The sequence below is a fragment of the Argopecten irradians genome, chromosome 5, assembly GCF_041381155.1.
Source record: "Argopecten irradians isolate NY chromosome 5, Ai_NY, whole genome shotgun sequence".
In the NCBI taxonomy this organism is placed as follows: Eukaryota; Metazoa; Mollusca; class Bivalvia; order Pectinida; family Pectinidae; genus Argopecten; species Argopecten irradians.
The window spans coordinates 16857063-16876853 of NC_091138.1; the positions used below are offsets into that span (position 1 = coordinate 16857063).

General features: G+C 39.8%; 1 protein-coding gene across 1 annotated transcript; it reads left to right on the plus strand.

The window, feature by feature from the left end:
* The first annotated feature begins 146 nt into the window (after positions 1 to 146).
* LOC138323033 (enolase-phosphatase E1-like) lies at positions 147 to 18794 on the plus strand. Its single transcript, XM_069267354.1, has 7 exons — positions 147 to 487; positions 1689 to 2440; positions 10758 to 11653; positions 11862 to 12277; positions 12433 to 12871; positions 15021 to 15711; positions 16759 to 18794. The coding sequence occupies exons 2-7, from the start codon at positions 1991 to 1993 to the stop codon at positions 16954 to 16956; spliced, it is 3090 nt and encodes a 1029-aa protein (XP_069123455.1). The 5' UTR covers positions 147 to 487; positions 1689 to 1990; the 3' UTR covers positions 16957 to 18794.
* The last annotated feature ends 997 nt before the right edge of the window (positions 18795 to 19791 follow it).

Consider the following 19791-nt stretch of genomic DNA (forward strand, 5'->3'; position numbering starts at 1 on the left):
GTGCCAGACGAGCCTTGGTATTAAATCGCTTTTACGTCATTGGAAATAATAGAGCTTGCATATAAAAGATCCTTTGATATATTATTTATATCCCGCACAAACAGCACGCGGTGTGTTGTTTAATTGTCGTCGACTAACACAGCGATCGGTTTCACAGGTGACCAATTACGAGACGTATGGAAACAGCTTAAATTGATTGTTTGTACACGACTGTAGTAACGGGCTAAATGGAGTGAATGTTGGAGCCATTGTGCTGTTGTACGTAACCCACTGTATCGCTGGCCGGCGGGCCACTCGACGCGCGGCACTGCCCACAACAGGACGGATATCATAGCGTTTCCGTAGATCGCACTTCGTGACATTTGGTTCCGGGTCTGTGCCAGCGTTGGGAGTGAACTGAACTCGCTCTGTGCGCGCTTGGCAGACGACAACTGTGGACGTGTTTTACTGAGCTGATGCGGGTTTTATAGCAAAAAATACGGAGCAGGTAATTTTTCCACGATTGTTCAGAACAGACCACATGTGTGTGATAGGGTTGGTAGTAAATACCTGACGGAGTTTATCGACATATTTATTCATGCAGTCTGTACGATATTAGAATTCACGCTACACATAGACACTTTTCTGTATTACCGCGGATGTAACAACATAGCACGTAAATGGATACAATTTAAATCGAACATTTTACTTTGGTTACGATGGATTTTTGTGCGGAGATTTCCGTCGGCATGTCTTTCAATAAGTGTTGGGCGACGCGAGGATGATTCGATAAAGACCTGGGGCGGTATTGATCTTCTATGAGCGGAAAATAGCTCTAACAACAAAGAAACGTCATTGAAGAAAGTGATCGCGACTAGTTAAGTAATCTCCCCGCCGATTATCAATAAAAGTGCCAATCGCGAGGCATGATGTTCAGAGACGGATAATATTAAAGCCGCGAGCTACGACGGAATGCTTTTGACAAACTCTGGTCCCATGATTTTATTGCTTCTAAACGAGTAGCGCGTAAGTATATTCTGCGATGTAGACTAGCTCGCCAATATGTATTGACCCTAAGTTTGCTATGGATTAGATTTCCACTAGTTTGCTTTCAGATCTTTCGTGATATCCGACTCAATAACTGGCGACGCATAACGGATACGGGGTTCTACACTAACAAAATTATTACGCCTCGCTTCAAATTTCACTCTAATTTACAAACCTAGGATCTGTCACGCCGCGCGGGCTTTGGAATGTTTTCTTTGTTTATCGTCATTCGTTAACACGAGTTAGAGTGAAGCGGTAGGGATTTACGGTTTCCGTGCTGGTGCGTGGCTAAAGCCCACTAAGTTTCGTGGACGTGACAGATAAGCAGTCTACACGAGAAGAATTGTTATTGATTGTTGGTCGCTCGCCGGCTGCCCCCTGCAGAAAGAAGTAGACTTGCTACGGAGATTGTCTTCTTTCTTTTCTCGTCTTCTCATCACATTTCGTACTTTATAAACACTTACATTAGTTCGTAAACGCGCGTTACTATAACCGTAGTCCAAAGTTGTGGTATAACGATCGACTGACGAATTTAAAAACCCGTGACTTGTGTATACAAAGGAGTCAGCGATGCTACGCTAGTATATTGTTACATGTACACTAACTGAGGTGTAGCTTTACGGAAATGTTGTTTGATTATTTCTCTTTCTTTACTTGTACAGAGAAGTTACGGGGACTTTGACGCCGGCAGGACCACGCTGTAAATCCGTCACACACGTGTGTACGAGGCCACGACAATCTGACGGGATGTTTGATAGATTAGTACTTTGTGGATATATACTTACGCAAAAACGCGATAAGTAATTACAGATAATGAACTATCGCGCTGTTGTGTGTTGCCGTGTACCGGCTCTGCTTACGATATCCGCACTTGAAGTATTCATGACCAATTTATAATTATATAGCTTGGAGGAGAACGACGTGGTTAGTGTGTGTGTACGATTTTATTTAACCACAAGTCAACATGCCAGGCAAGAGAGTACTTACGGACGGCTCGAAACAATCACAAAAACGTGGTAAAAAGGCTAAACTAAAATCTACAAACGAGAAACCAGTCGAGATGGACACGGAAAATAAATCAGAGAATGTTACGGAGAAACTTTCCGTAAATAAGGTGTTGGACTTGGAAGCTGACGGAGCTACGGAATATTTGTGTCCCATAGAAAAGGAGGGGGATACGGTACTGGAAGTGGAGTGTGGGCCAAACAAGGCTTTGATGTACTTATCCAAACTTTACCAGGGAAGTAAAGGATCGTGTCTATCATTTCAGGGGTCGTGGTTGACCCCTAATGAGTTCCAGTATGTTAGCGGAAGAGAAACAGCCAAAGATTGGAAGCGTTCCATACGGCACCAGGGAAAGAGCATCAAACTTTTATTTTCTAAAGGGATCCTATCCGTCGGCGGGGGAACTAAGGTGAGTGTCCTTTTAGAAGTGTCATTTTGACGACATTATGTGTCCCTGTAGTATCGTTTTTTGTAACGTTTAGTGTTCAGATAGGACCATTTTAACGACCTTTAGTATCCATATTGCGTCATTTCTGAATGTGCTATTTAGTGTCCCTGTACAGTCATTTGTCGGGAGAAAAAACCACGTGTATAATATATCTCATCGATTAAATAGATATAAAAGCGAAACGCCCACTGCAATAGAAAATTGTAATGAAAGTTACGATTCTTACTTTATTACGCAAATACTTTTTAATTTATGTGCGGAATATATGACGCGGGCTATTAATTTTCGTTCGGGGTGTAAATCTGTAATTTTGTTAGGATATTCTATCGACTGTTTATCGAAGTCAGACCATAGAGCGATACGCTGTTCATTTAGGTGTATATATATATGTGTGTATAAACGCTGTCGATTAAAACTGATAGTTTTTTTGTTGTGCATAGCTTGGCCATGTTGTTTGTATCTAGTATTACATATAGACATATTGCGTGTAACGCTGGTCGTAACAGACTGTACCCACGTCATACCTACGTGACTATAAGCCTGTTTGATTAACCAAGTGTCATGTTCAACTTACAATAGGCCCTAAGTCCCCCGCCATTGAGCCGGATTCTACTAAAGTTCTGTCGTAATGCGTTCGGTCATTATCAGATAAATATTCTTTTCATTGTTGAAGTAAACTAGAGTGTAATCTCGCCGCCCGCCGCCTTCCGGCCAGTGTCGGCACTAGGCATTCGCTGCCATTTTCCTGGATCCTTTGTCCAAAGGCGATAAAAGCGATGTATGATTTTCTCCGGGGCCTTTAGTTTGTTCTACAGGAAATCGTTACCTCGGGTCCTATTGACTGTTCGCCACACTTGGGTGTTACGTGTGTAATATATTTCCCAGTTTTATACGGGCTATAAATTAAAATGATGAGTATTTAATGTCTCGCATGTTTAATCAGCCGTTCACGACCGGTATTTCAGTAGAAACCTACAGTGCCTATTTTTTTATTGGATACAATACGAGATATATTTGTTTATTAATTTTCCGAAATAAAATATTTTGTGTTTGTGAGTTTTGCCGTCAGTTATTTTTCAAGCATATACAAGAGGAAACGGTCGAATTTATAAGTGATCGAGACTTCTCGTCGTGTTAGCGAAGCTCTATCTAATACGATGAACGGTTTTATTTAATTATTAACACGAGTTAGCCGATGTACGTCACACGGTCTGTACACGGCGGGAAGTGCTTGTCCTGATTAGCGATACAACAGATCTGTGTAATAATATGTTGGACGGTAAAAGATCAATGATTTTCCGCTTTTCAGGCTAGATGAGTTTACAAAATCGTCGTATTCAGCGACGCGTAAAAATATATATGCCAACAAGCTCGGCGGTACGTGTGAAAGTGCTGGGACCGCATGCTCGTGTTTGATTGACGCACGATCGTTGGTTGGTAGGGCAGTGTACCGCGCTGGGTACGACTAGTGGAACTCGTACACAAAATAAATACGATGGTACAGAGTGATAGGCCAAAGCGTGATACGATATCGCGCCCAGGTCTGATAACCACGTAATACCCTAACACGTGTTCCCAGCCGATCGATCTCATCAGACTTCTAACCACGCACGCTACTCATAAAATACTAAATCGTAAAAAACACTAAATTCTTTATGTTCGTGCCTCATTTATTTATCTCGCTATCAAACTCGTTTAAAGTTTGAATTTCGTGTAATATATCCGTCTCCGGCTACGTGATCTATCTAGCGACGAATTTTACTGGTAATCATTTTGCCGTTCCGTAAATTTTGTATATTTAAAGTTCGTTAGGCGGATCCACACAGCACGGGGTATTTGGTTACGAAATTTTGAAAGAGGTTGTCATGAATACGGCACGAATATTATGCGACCCATGAACATGACTAATGTGCTAAACACGACACGGACAGAAAACTATTCCAAAGAACCCGCACTGAGCCTCATTATGCAAATGAAAAGTAATGATCGCTGAAGTAGAATCCACGGGGCTATATCCGATAGCTCGTCTCACTCGACGCGACGCGGTAAAACTTCGCACGCAACTGCGTCCGTCGTTATTGGTAGGACACGCAGTACTGTCTTATCTGGGGTCAACTGTGCACGCGCTTTGCAAACGTTTGCCGTAGTTGCTGGGAGTGTAACACAATAAACACTGTATTTACGACGGTTTTATTTTTGTTCGGAAATAGACATTGCCTTAAAAGCGCTTCGCCTGGCGTCATTAAACATCGACAGAATGTCGTGTTAATAATGCCGTATTAAATTGACGAAAGTCAACCAATTGGATATTGATCGTGCCGCGAGTATTGTCTGTTTTTACTGGATATCGGCCAACCCGAGATAATGTCACACACAACGCTCTGACCGTCCTATAACTCACCAGCGACAGACACGCGTGCACGGATATCGCGCTAAGTCTGACCTACAATAGCCTTTAAAATTCCGTATTAAATAAGAACCCTATCGGCCAAGTAAACAGCCAACATTTCCCCGTCAGGATAGCACAGATAAGTCCACAACTATTGTCTGCGTCATTACGTCTGCTCTCGTGTTTAACAATAAAACGATTATTGATCCTTGAGTTTTTCACTTTACTATTTTCTATTTCCGTAAGTATTAACTGTGTGATTGTTGAAGAAGTATTTTCATTCTTCCGTAACTTTTGACATATGTAAATTATATTAGTTTCGATTTTTGTAAATCCAATCTATTCAAGAAAATGTTTCTATTTAAGATTTATCGAGGAAAAAAACCCAAGTAAATGGTTCCGAATTTCCTGATACGATATTTCTGTAAATTAAAAATTAAGAGGCAAATAAGTCGATTCTGTAAAACATTAAACTAATTCCGTAAATCCTAACTTAATGAGGTTTGTTAGATGTTTCCGTAAACCCTAACTTAATGAGGTTTATGTTTCCGTAAACCCTAACTTAATGAGGTTTGTAAGATGTTTCCGTAAACCCTAACTTAATGAGGTTTATGTTTCCGTAAACCCTAACTTAATGAGGTTTATGTTTCCGTAAACCCAAACTTAATGAGGTTTATGTTTCCGTAAACCCTAACTTAATGAGGTTTGTGTTTTCGTAAACCCTAACTTAATGAGGTTTATGTTTCCGTAAACCCTAACTTAATGAGGTTTGTTAGATGTTTCCGTAAACCCTAACTTAATGAGGTTTATGTTTCCGTAAACCCTAACTTAATGAGGTTTTGTATGTTTCGTAAACCCTAACTTAATGAGGTTTATGTTTCCGTAAACCCTAACTTAATGAGGTTTGTTAGATGTTTCCGTAAACCCTAACTTAATGAGGTTTATGTTTCCGTAAACCCTAACTTAATGAGGTTTGTAAGATGTTTCCGTAAACCCTAACTTAATGAGGTTTATGTTTCCGTAAACCCTAACTTAATGAGGTTTGTTAGATGTTTCCGTAAACCCTAACTTAATGAGGTTTATGTTTCCGTAAACCCTAACTTAATGAGGTTTGTTTCCGTAAACCCTAACTTAATGAGGTTTATGTTTCCGTAAACCCTAACTTAATGAGGTTTATGTTTTCGTAAACCCTAACTTAATGAGGTTTATGTTTCCGTAAACCCTAACTTAATGAGGTTTATGTTTTCGTAAACCCTAACTTAATGAGGTTTATGTTTCCGTAAACCCTAACTTAATGAGGTTTGTTAGATGTTTCCGTAAACCCTAACTTAATGAGGTTTATGTTTTCGTAAACCCTAACTTAATGAGGTTTATGTTTCCGTAAACCCCAACTTAATGAGGTTTGTTAGATGTTTCCGTAAACCCTAACTTAATGAGGGTTGTTAGATATTTCCGTAAACCCTAACTTAATGAGGCTTATGTTTTCGTAAACCCTAACTTAATGAGGTTTATGTTTCCGTAAACCCTAACTTAATGAGGTTTGTTAGATGTTTCCGTAAACCCTAATTTAATGAGGGTTGTTAGATGTTTCCGTAAACCCTAACTTGTTTCTGTAAATCCTAATATAGTTGATAGTTGTTGCCGCAGATCCTAATTTGACTAGTTGTTTCCGTAAATCTTGAGGAAAAAATTACGTTCAACTTTTAAACCTTTCCGTAAATCACTTCACGGGGTCTTTAAAGCTATTTTCGGTAAATCCTAACTTCACGAGGCCTACAAACTATTTTTCGTAAATTCTAAAATCAAATTGTTTATTATTTTTGATTGCGTAATTGTTTTAAGATTTTTTTTCATCTTTCTGTAATTATTTAGTAATTCCAATAGTTACAACATTTCTGTGTAATCTAAATTCACAGAGTTATAATGTTGTTTTAGTAAAGACCTCTCCAAGTTGTTTCCGTATAATCCTTAATTCTCACTATTTGCTAATTGCTTCCGTAAAACCTAGCTTACCGGAATTCGCTTGTTGTTTCCGTGAATTATAATGCCTAACAGAGTTTTAGTTGATTCCGTGAATTATCACATAATCCAACAAGATTAAAAGTCGTTTCCGTTAATCCTAGCTTAACTTTATTTCGCCGAAAACCACCAGCTTGACAATATTTGTTTATTTCCCTAAAACTGAATTAACGACCGAATTGTTAACATTAATTCGTAATTAATTCAGAGCGTTCTCGATTTTCCTTAAAGCAAACTGAACGTTCTGCTCTAACAATGTTCGTTAATTTTTCCGTAAGTCATTCCTTAAAATATCTGTATCCGTAAATACTTTGATCAAAGACGTTTCTTACTTCCGTAACTAGGCGTTTGCTGTGTCCTTAATTCTTAAATCAAGTATGTTCTTTTCCACAAATCCTAAACGTACTCTGCTGTTTCCAAACCCTTATTAACATTGTTCTGTTTCTGTAACTCCTAAATCAAAGTTTTTGTCACGTCCGTAAATCCTAAATGAACGAAAAAAATGTTCCTTTGTCCGTAAATATCAAATTAACAATACCCTTCGCCATTTCCGTAACAATGTTCTTTGTTGTAAATCCTAAATTAAAACATTCCATTGCTCTTTGTTGTTTCTATAAATCATTAGTTAAAATTTTCTCTACTGTTACCGTTAATCATAATATGATAGGGAATTTTATCAATTATTTCCGTTAATTTAAAAAACACACCATAATTCTTGATTGTTTCTGAAGATCCTACATTGATTGTTTTCCCTATTGTTTCTATAAGTCCTACACGAACAAGTTAAATGAGTAGGCGTTGTTATAGCGACTTAGTTGTATGACACATGTTTATAATGTTTCATTTGTGGTAATATCTGCTGTGTTAAATTCATAAAAATGCCAAAGCCCAGAACATGTCTGGTTAACTTTTTGTGGCGTGTGTTACATTTCGATACCTTATCTAGCACTGTTAGCAATATTAACAGGTTTGTTTGTTATACCAGGCTGTACACATACACAGAAGAATGTTTTATATTTGTGTAGGTATCCGACACACCCACATAGTCGAGCCGTGAAATATGAATAATCGCCGCTATACACGTAATTGTCGGCGCATTCGACAGGAAATGCGGGTATGGAAACTATAGTTCGAGTAAAAACAGCAGCGGCCCCTTCTCTCCATCTCGTAAATGTCCCGTTCGTTTTTCGCACATTTTTATCGCCGAATCTTATTGATTAAGTAATATCGCCATAGGCGAGGGAATGAAACACATTTACAATGAAGCGTGCTAACAATTTAACATTTACTGAATACTTTTCCGTCGGTGATATTAGATATATGTACGATTGTTCGTTAGATAAATGTTGCTGATACCCGTATGAAGTTGAGCGGCCCGCCAAGCTGTACCCGTAGACAATCGTTACGGTAGTTTAATGTGCCTGAACAGCTGGAAGACTGGCGACAGCAGCCTTCCCGCCCCAGTACCATGACGTCGTGCTACATAAACATTAGCAGGGGAATTTCGTTCATGCGATCATTGGCGATTCTGTCTAGAGATTCTGCGCGAATGGCTCCAAATGTCTTTACTTCGTTTACAGCAGGAAGTGGATTTCAGTCCCGCGGGAACATTCGGCGCCTTGATCATATGCTGAACATCCCTACATCACGATTGTGTGTGTGACGACTGCACAGTTATAGTAGCTCTATACATACGCGGTATATACCTGCGTAGCCCCTATAAGTGTAAATAGTTTACGGCAAATAAATAACCTTTGTGAATACGAAGCGAATGGTTTTAGACAGATTTCGTCTTAGCGGTAACTAAAATAGATATGTTGTGATGATAAAACGCTCGTAGATAGATACCCTCTCCGGCGTGAAACACAAGAGCGATCACTATTGACGCATGTTACTACGTCCGTGAAATCAATATGCGATTCACGTAGGTATATACCGGCGATAGAGCAGATTTACAGCATGTACTCTGGCGACGGAATAACTCCTATCTTAAGCGGCCGCTCCACCGTCCACAAAACTACAGGGCGCTACACACAAAATACCGCCGATATGATTATGTTGGAGGGGCGAGCTTAGCGTATAATGAGCTTACTGTTTTAATCAAATGATCGATTTTGTTGCGATAGCACCAAGATATTGGTAAATCAATAACAAAACACGCTCTACGCTAATCGATAACCCTAGCGACGATAAATTGTCTGCGATTTCTGGTCAGGCGATGTCAAATTCGTGACAGTCGTCCTAAACCAGGTTCCGAACACACTCACTTATCTAAAATTAATGCGAGATGTGCCGTCTGGCATAAATGTAATTTCTTAGCGGCGGGAGTTTAAAAGTTTAGAAAAATAAATATTTATTTTTACATAAAAGACCCAACCACGCACTACTGCGAAATGCCGGCACAATCCAATTATCGCTATCATTTCCAATAACCGCTTAGTGCCATCGACCGCTTGTGTTATTACCTCGCCAGTATTTTTCATTTCGTAGCTCGCGCTTGTCACCAATTTCAACGTTCATTATTTTCGATCGGATTGTAAGAGCGCTTCGGGTTACTGTGTGTTCGGAGCTGTCTGAAGTTGTACATGTATCACTCTAAGTCAATAAGGCCTTCGATAGCCCAAACCCTGTTCTCAGATCGATGGCTGATCAATGCTTGACGAGAGTAAAAACGTGCCCAACACAAAGAAACGGGGGAAGCATGGCACGAAGACACATGTCCGACACGCAAAACTGCCGATACATTATTAAAGTGACCGTACTTAGCTGTCGCGGACGGAGTAACGGGCAAGTCTTTGTTACGGGCGTGTCTATTTAAACTTGCTGTGATATAACTGACATGCTCCACATACGACCGAGCCCTTTGTTGGCGTATTTAACTAGTAATCGTCTACATATGTTACAATTTGCCGTGTGCTTTAGTTGACGATGTGTGGCATGTATAAATCGAACGCCGTGTCTAAACAAAAAACGGCCAGGTAGATTAAAGTCTTTGATAAAACACACATAGAAAGGGTTGGTACGACTTAGCGAAATCATGCGCAGCATGATGCACGACCCCCCTCCCCACACGTGTAGACGCATTGTCGTAGACCGAGATAATATTTCTCGGTGAATGACGCACATACGGACAACATATCAGGCACGTTTACCTCGCAGATAGCTCGCATGTGTTTTTAACACATTTACAAATGAAAGCCCACGTTATGGCGATATTACGGGTATTTAGCTAAAACGCTTCATTTACTCTACTCGGCAGTTCCGTGACTCGGTTTGATCAAATCGCAGATTAAAGACGTTATACTCTATCTCACTAATACGATACTAGGGCAAGCCGCGCCATATAGACATGTTACACTGTAGGTTTATAAACGAGTTCCAGTCTGCTTTATTTCCAGTTTTACATCAGAAACGTATTTACTTTTGATACGTATTTACATTAAAATCTAACAGTGCCTCACACCGCCAATCCGACTGGGGCGGTGCTACAGTAATGAGACGATCGCTTATAATGTTACGATCGCGCGGGTTTTTTCCTTATCGGTGTTAAACAGCAGACCAGTAGTTGGCAACTCTACAGATAAAAAAAATAAATACAAACAAACGAATACATAAACACATGCATGATTTCCCGAAATGAATAATAAAAAAAAATCAAATAATAGATTCGGCTAGATTGAAATAAACAAAACGAACAAGTCGTTAACTCATTTGATGGATAAATGAAAACATGGAATAAAATAGAAAATGTGAATGTTGAAACCACTACCATGGCCCGAGATAAATTCATTGACAAAGAAACACATTTCATATTGAGCGTGCAGTCATTAAAAAATCCTACTTCAATCTTAAATATTGTTTTATTTTCAGGGTTCTAAACGACCAAAGAAGGGTGGGAAACGTTCATTGTCCGGTCGGAGGGGTAGACGGAAATCCAACAATGTTAACTTGGACTCGGCCGGCGAGGAAAATGGTGAAAATAGGGAAACAGAAGGACAGTGTGGCGAGGAACAGACAGTGGAGGATGATTCAGAGGGTAGGAGAAGTTCCACGGATAAGGAACAAGGCAATGGTGAGGAAGACCTGTCCGACGCTAATAGTGATTCCACAGAAAATTATGATGTTGATTTTATGGACTCTGTAACAGAGCCAGACAAAGTGGTCCCCGAAAATAACGATAAGACAAATGTCCCTGTCACCAAACCGCCGGCACCAGCGTCAGAACCTCTTTCATCCAAACCGCCGGCACAAACACCGGAACAGGCCAAGAAAAACATGGATGTGTTCTCATTTGAAGCCAGCGACGATAGCAATTCTAGTTTGAAAACTGAAAATTCAGGTGGGAAAAATACAGCAGACAATGACTTCGTTCAAGAAAAGACGGTTACGCCAGTGTGTGAAACAAAAGTTAATGATGATGTGGATGAAGTTGATGAGGAAAGCGAACAATGTGTAGAAAAGGTGTCGGATGACTACAAATCTGACCAGGCGGAAGACAAAACAGAGGAAGACGAGAAGACAGAACATCAGACAGAGGAAGATCCACCGAGGGATCACAGCGAGACGAAGGAAACGGTGGGAGTAGAAAACATCGAGGAAAATAAGAACGATACTAGTGTAATTATGGAAGAGGAAGAGGTGATCCAAAGCGATACGGTAACGGATGATAAACAAGACGAAAACAACATGGCCACGGAGGAAGAAATGAATGACGCTGAGCGGAAAGAAGAGGAAGAAGAAGAAAAAGTGCCATCTAAACGTCCGAGGTAAGTGTTCGAAAAGATAAGAAAATCAGCCGAATCTACAATTAATATTGTGGACAGAACTTGCTTAATCTGATAGAGTAAATAAATTGTAATATTAAAAATTACAATTCAGTTGTGGAATCAAACCAACAATTCTCGCTTCCTCGGAATTAATCCAATTAGTAATAGTCGGCAGTCGTAATTATTATTTTTTATTTTCAATTTTAAGTCCTGCCAGAGAATCAAAGCTTGGAAGCATCATAGACCAGTTGCGAGTCAACAGGGAGAAGGTAACTAAGGAACGGAGGGAAACTGCAGCCGAACTCATTAAGAACAGAGACTGTCCGAACGACTTGTCAAAGAAGGATTTGACCACAGACACAACAAGCAAGAAACAAGATATTCCTAATGATCTGACGAAAGAAAACAGACAAGGAGTTCTTGACTTTACTAAGGAGACGCTGAAGGGTCCTGAGGACTTGTCCAAGGTGCCACGAGAAACCAAGCCCAACTTATCTGTAGGCAAGTCTGAGGAAAGGAAAGATTCATCTAAAGAGAAACGGGAACAAATGCTCGACGCAGCGAAAAACACCAATTCGTCATGGCAAATACCAGCACAACCATCTAGAAGCCCACTGGCGACAGGTAAATGTTTATAAACATTTGTACAGTGTATATGGTAATGAGTGATATAAAAATGAGTGGATATGTCTAGCTTTGTCTGCTTTCGTGTACAATAAATAATCAAAATGAAAAAGACTGTTACTTAAAAATATTGTTGTTTTTTTTTATGATTACAGAAATGAAAATCGCAAAGATAATTGATGAACAAAGGAAGGATTCCAGAAGACATGGTTCATCTGCGGAAGAAAAGAAGCTTTCAAAAAGCCATCCTCTATCTGCCAACCTTCACCATAGGAAACATCCCGAACGGTCTCCGTCAGCGCCAAGCGACATCATGGGCTTTTTCAACAAAAAATCTTCGGGTACTCCCACCAATGAGCGCCATTCTTTCCCGTCAGCCGGACTACTGTATCCGTGGATGAAGAAGGAATCGGACGATATCTTCACAGACAGGACAAGCAAGTCCCAGACGTCTTGTCCGTCTGCACGTCTGACACCGGTAGATAAGGCGAAGAAATCGTCCAACTCCTCGCGAGACAAGAAAGAGCCGTCGTCTGAGAAGGACTATAACGACTACATGAGGGTTCTAGCCGCCAAGCAGGAGAGAAACCCATTGTAAGTATCACTAATGTGTCTAGTATGTCACAACCTAGAATTGCCATAGATGTCTTGATGAAGAAAATATAAGACCCCGGCCACAGACTTAGAATAATAAGACAACACAAAACTATATAATATCGATACTAGAGGCGATTAGCACTGTAACGATATGAAGGCACCGAATTGTAGATGCTGTAGACACCACAAGACACTGCAGCATTGCTACTAGTATTAGAAATACCAAAGGTACGATAGTGTTTAGATATAAACGAATAACAACATCATATACATTACGTAGATGCTAGATACGTCTTTCTACCAATTTATTTAAATATAATTTATTGCCTTAAGATGCAATGGAATCTCAGAAATTGTAGGTTTAATTGCGAACCATTTTGAGATTGCTTATACTCAAGTATATATGCAGATACGATAACGAGCACAAATAGACGTTACAAAGTCGTAACGGATAAGCTGCTTGTAATAGTTCAGATCGCAGAAAAGACAGGCCAGACTATACCGATAATGGAGAATATTACCGAGGGACGGCGAAGAAATAGGTTGGGGATGGCGTCATGTTTGCGTATGTACTCTTAACGACAATTGTATTTAACAAAGTACGTTCTATATCGAAACAGAAAGTATGAATTAAGGAGCAATCTTGTCATCTCGACTTGAGCTGAACGTTTCCGACTGTCCGTCTCTCGCGGCAGCAAATCGCTCCCCAAGCACCACGCGGCCAGCAGCAGCGCGTTCGATTGCGAGACGTCTAGCGACTGACGCAAGTAGTAAATTGTTTAAAAATCCAATGTAATTATGCCTTAATCACTTCAGTCACAGCTGTTTCTTGGCGCTTTTACGCTTTGTCTAATATCGTAGTATGACTGCAGATCTGGTTAATAGCGCGCGCAGGTCCGTGAAACCATAACAGTACTGATATAGCATTGATCCAACATTTATGTAACTGTGAGATGCGTCATCGCGAACCCGTATCAAGCTCTGTCGACAGAAGGCTCTGTATGTTATTATAAACACATTTATGTACAGTGTACATATTAAGCTAAGTAAGACAGTAATCAATACGGCGTTGTGATATAGATCTCGGCGATGCGCATCAGGAATTGATGTGTGTGTAGATGTAAAGAGCGTCATCGTGTCATAAAATATTCTCTCAGTTGCGATTCCTCAGATAAAACGAGAAAAATGTCGAAGGCTTAAGTGCTGTGTGATTGTGATATAAAACAATAATTTATTTCCTTTGTGATACAAGGAAATCGTGTCTAAAATCCCCAAACTTGGCGTTTAACGTTAACGGTATATGTATCCTTCCGGCGATCTATTGTATTATACTGTGTCTGTAATTTGTAGCAGGCTTTCCTGGTACGGATAGACGTAAGGATGTGCTATGTACATATCTACCAGGGCACACCTCACTCTCCGAGGGCCTGTCGTGTCGAACATGGGCTGGCGATTTAATTGTACGGGTAGGCACACGATCACGAAAGGTCACGATTCCGTTGGTGTTAAAGTGATTCGGCGAAGACCGATCTCTCGAGAATTAATCCAGAATGGATAGTCATGTCAAAAAATCGCATTACTTTGAACGTAAATAATTCCCTAGGAAAATCCGCGAGGAATCCTATCTGCATAGTTGCGTGATACCATACCAGGGATCAGGGTTGGAGAGGCGGCACGGTCGAGTCGAGCCATTCTGTCACCAGGCTCGCACATAATTAACATCGCTTTGTCGTGTCGATAGAAAATGGTAGCAAACTAAATGATGAGGGGTAGTAACGGCAGTTCGGATGATAGTTGTCGTCCTGTTCTTGTTCTATTACGCTGCCTCATACATATGTATGTCGTAGCATTTAGCATTGATGATCGATTATTAAGGAATCGATAGTGTGATACATTAGTTTGTAATAAAACCCACACCGACACGTTATCAATAACATGAATATGTTCTCTGCAACCCTTTCATTCTGTAACGTAATTCTGTAACATGCATAAAGTTGTAACGTTTTATTATGCGAACGGTATCACCCAAGCCTTATACAGATCCCGTTATCAGCTTCAAACTACATTCTGTCGCCGTGTCCCTGCTGACATGGCGCCAATTCTCTATTTTATATATCGATAATAAAACCATTCATTTGTGTTTCAGCTTCCTGTCTCCGCCTGTACACGATCCATACTTTTCCATGTGGACTCCGGATTTGCTTTTCCCACCCGGGCTCTTCAACCCCTACTCCATGTTCCTCGGTCCGAACGGTCAGCGCGGCGATGTCCCTACCACCACTTCCATGTCTTCATTATGTTCGATGCCAAGTTCTGGACTTCCGGGATTCATGACCCCGCCCCGCCCTCCTCATAACAGCATGTCGTATCCAATTCTCGACTCCTACGTGCCACACTCAAGTCCGAAGGAGTCTCCATCATTACCTCATTCCTGTCAGAATAACTCCCGGAAGCGCGGACCTGCGGAAGCTGATACCGCATGCGCACTTGATCTCTCTACAAAACGTACCAAACTTGAGTGTAGTAAAAATGACTACCTAACCACACCGTTATCACGATCATCAGAATCAGTTGACAATTGTAAGAAAAATTCAATATTAAATTTGTCAAATGACAAAGTTACAGAAGGCGACAACAAATCAAATATTCATAAAACACATAGCAGCCATCGTCACAAGAAGAGCAATCATCATTCCATATGGTTGGAGAAGGAGATCAAAGGTCAAAAGTTACAATGTAAATGTGGTGCGGACAACCCGGAAAATATCATGAACTGGTCAGCAGAGAAAGTGTTTGACTTCGTCTCCAAATTAGAGGGCTGCAGTTCGTACGCAAAGGTAAGCATCTATGACACCGTATTTCCTCTTAAGGGGTCGTCTCCATCTTAATTTAGAGCGGAAAGGGTAGTTAAGAAGGACCGTCTCCGAGTTAATTTAAGTGTCTGAAGAAAACAAGATAGAATCATCTTCATGTTTAGTTAAGAATTATGACACATATGTAAATAAAAGTGTAATGTTGATTAGTAAAACCGGAAGCCCGACGCCGCTACATATATCCGAAGGGCAATGTTAGTACTTGTACATGTTCCTGGGGCTAGACCTTATCAAAGCGGGTAAAGTGATCATCGGTCATAAATCGATTTAAATGTTATTACTGTCCGTATTTATTCAGGATACAGTCACAGATAAGTAGCGATAGATACAAATATAAACACGGGCCAGTGCCCTTTACCTATACAGTGTTCGCTATATCAGCAATAGATAGTTATTGCTATAGATTTCGCCGGATGCCTAATGATAGGTGTTTTATAACGTTACGTGTATGTATTTGCAAATGCAATGCTGGTTCACAAGAATAAATATTAACCATCAGTTTTAAATATTCATATCTTTCCGCATGATTTCCTCCCAGCCAGTGACTTATAATTGCGGAACCAGTCGTGTAGAGTGGTTTCCGGACTGACTAGACGTAAAGTCGTTCCGGATTGTGAATTTTTATGTATTTTATCCCCCGTGTCTAAAAGCTTTTTTTGTATATAGTGTACATACTGTATAAGGATGCTCACGTGGGTCGCTAGCTATATACCGTCATTTAATATACATCTATAACTATTTATGTCTCCAAGGCGTTTACGCATACACGCTTCGTTATTGTATTGGTTTCTTCATTATCATCTCGAACAGGAATATATATATATAGTGCATAAAATGTATATAATTAAAATTCGCATACTGAAATAATACACACATTTTATGACCAAATATTGCATACGAAATTTGTAAAGAACAGCACGCTGGAACCCATTGCTGGCCTGGCCATATATTTTAAAACCTAATGGGCGAACGTCATTAACTGTGAGTATTAATTATCGTCTTTGTTTGCAGACTTTCCTGGCCCACAGAATAGAAGGGAAACTCCTGCCTCTTCTAACAACAGACGCACTTATCCGGAACCTAGGGATGAAGGTTGGGCCCGCCATTATTCTCAGCGAGGCTGTTACGAGGCACGTGCAGGACATGAGCCGATTCTTTCACCCATGTAGTTACTGCAAATTAAAGACGTCGCAGCGCCTATCCGCGTGATGACGTCATCGCACGCGCCAATATGTTTCCATTATCTTTTATTACATGAAATACTGTTATTTATTTGTGACTATATATTTCACGCAGCTCGGGAAGTTGGCTTGCTGGCTATCCACGATAGTAGTCCCGCACCTCTTTGTGTTGTACGAGGTGACAGACAATGACCAATCACTATAGCTTACACAGCATCTACGGTGTAAAATCAGGGAAATCCTACTTTCATTTTTATTAATGTTAACTTTTCTATGTGACGTACAACACATCTTTTGGTGACGTTGTACAAATACACCGATAGAAAATGTAGGTTGTGGTGAAATGTTTGTTTGAAATGTAATGTCGAAACTGGCAAACAATGTAAAATGTAATTATGTTGATTGGTGCTACGTCAGTTTAATGTGCGCATGTTTTAAAATACGTTGATTGTAAAATATGTGACAGCTATGTCGGAACTTGGTCGCCTGAACATTCACCTCATCGATGAGGTGACACTAGTCACTTTCCCCGGTATTGAGGCTGAAAAGCCTCGTTCTGATTACGGCCATGTCGTCACGCCAAATCTTGACACTTAATGATGAATATTGGACAATGCTATGTAGAAGTCGGTTATTTGATTAATTTCTGACATTGACAGGAAGATTCGTGATATCTGTGATCAATGTATTACAGAATAAATGTATCTCCTGTAATCTTTTAACTTAGCGGAATAGTACTTCATCTGCGCATTAAATGTGTCAGAAATTAATTGCAATAAAGTCGTGTGACTATTGAACGACGGCCATTGTTTGTACTTGGCATGTCACGCAGTGCCTGCGGAACTTGTGAGTGGGTGATGAGGACTTCGGCCATTTAGAACGAAATACTGATATCACGTGACTACTTCGTGACGTCATCTCTACATTCCTCAGCTAGTCTACACGGGATGTCGTTTTTTGCAATATCACTCATGTTTCAATTGTCTTGAGAACAGTTTTAGTATGAATACCGCCAGTGTTAACATGTTCGTAGACGCAAACTAAATCAAATGTTTTGTGTGATACATATTATACGTCAAGTGTTGTCTTACTATGCAGAATTTTTGTGCTGTAGAAATCCTAGCGTAGGATTATGCAATTTTCAAGTGTCGAAATTTGAAAATGTCAAACAAATTAGGAGATTTTTTTTTGTAATGAAGAAAGCAGCTGGTAGACTTAGTGAATAAATTTTGTCTATGTTTTTATTGTACCGGAAATAGTATTCATGGCTAATGTTGGTTGGCTAGAACATTGTAATACTGTCACGACAATGTCGCCAACGACAAGACGCCATCTTGTACCACGTGACATTGGGTATCTGTAATGTTGCTAACGACAGAACGAGATCTTGTGATGTCACATCTCATTGGTGTATGTAATGTCATTAGAAGGACGAGATAATTATTAATGTCGCTAACGAAAAGACGGGACTTTGGTTATGTACATGTATACCATTGGCGACAAAACGGTCTCGTATCACGTGTCCTTTGTCTATAATGTCGCTAACGACCATAGAAAATAGCCTTTTAAGGGACTGATTTCTGATGGATTTTAGATAGTATTACTGGATCTTATGTTGTGTCAAATGGCGTTAACAGAAATGTCACTCGTTGACGACATTATATAACATCGTGATACTACAGAACTACGTTCTGGCTTACAATGTATGTAGAAATCCTATTAACAGTGGAAGGAAATCCAATTTTGATGTTTCGCGTGCTCCACGCAAGCACGGTTTCACCTGGACAAAGGTATTGGAGCTGTATATATGATGTTTGTGTACCAATTTTTGGTGTACGTCTATCGATTAAAGAAATATTAAATATACTTGCGTGTCTGTTAGTTGTCTTTCGATCGATTCAAGTTAATTGCAGCAATTCAAAAAGTTCCATTTCCCGTGAATGTGGCGTAGGCAGACTTACCTCACGCAAGCATTTCGCCATCAAAGTACGACAAACAGAATATGGAGCTGGAACACAAATATGAAAAAAACTTGGGTACAAGTATCTACTTCGTTGTACTACAAACTAACAATATTATACTCGGGTACAAGTATCTACTTCATTGTACTACAAACTAACAATATAATACTCGGGTACAAGTATCTACTTCATTGTACTACAAACTAACAATATTATACTCGGGTACAAGTATCTACTACATTGTACTACAAACTAACAATATTACTCGGGTACAAGTATCTACTACATTGTACTACAAACTAACAATATTATACTCGGGTACAAGTATCTACTACATTGTACTACAAACTAACAATATTATACTCGGGTACAAGTATCTACTACATTGTACTACACACCAACAATATTATACTCGGGTACAAGTATCTACTTCATTGTACTACAAACTAACAATATTATACTCGGGTACAAGTATAACAATATTATACTCGGTTACAAGTATCTTCTTCATTGTACTACACACTAACAATATTATACTCGGGTACAAGTGTCTACTTCATTGTACTACACACCAACAATATTATACTCGGGTACAAGTATCTACTTCGTTGTACTACACACCAACACCAACAATATTATACTCGGTTACAAGTATCTACTACATTGTACTACAAACTAACAATATTATACTCGGGTACAAGTATAACAATATTATACTCGGGTACAAGTATCTACTACATTGTACTACACACCAACAATATTATACTCGGTTACAAGTATCTACTTCGTTGTACTACAAACTAACAATATTATACTCGTGTACAAGTATAACAATATTATACTTGGGTACAAGTATCTACTTCGTTGTACTACACACCAACAATATTATACTCGGTTACACG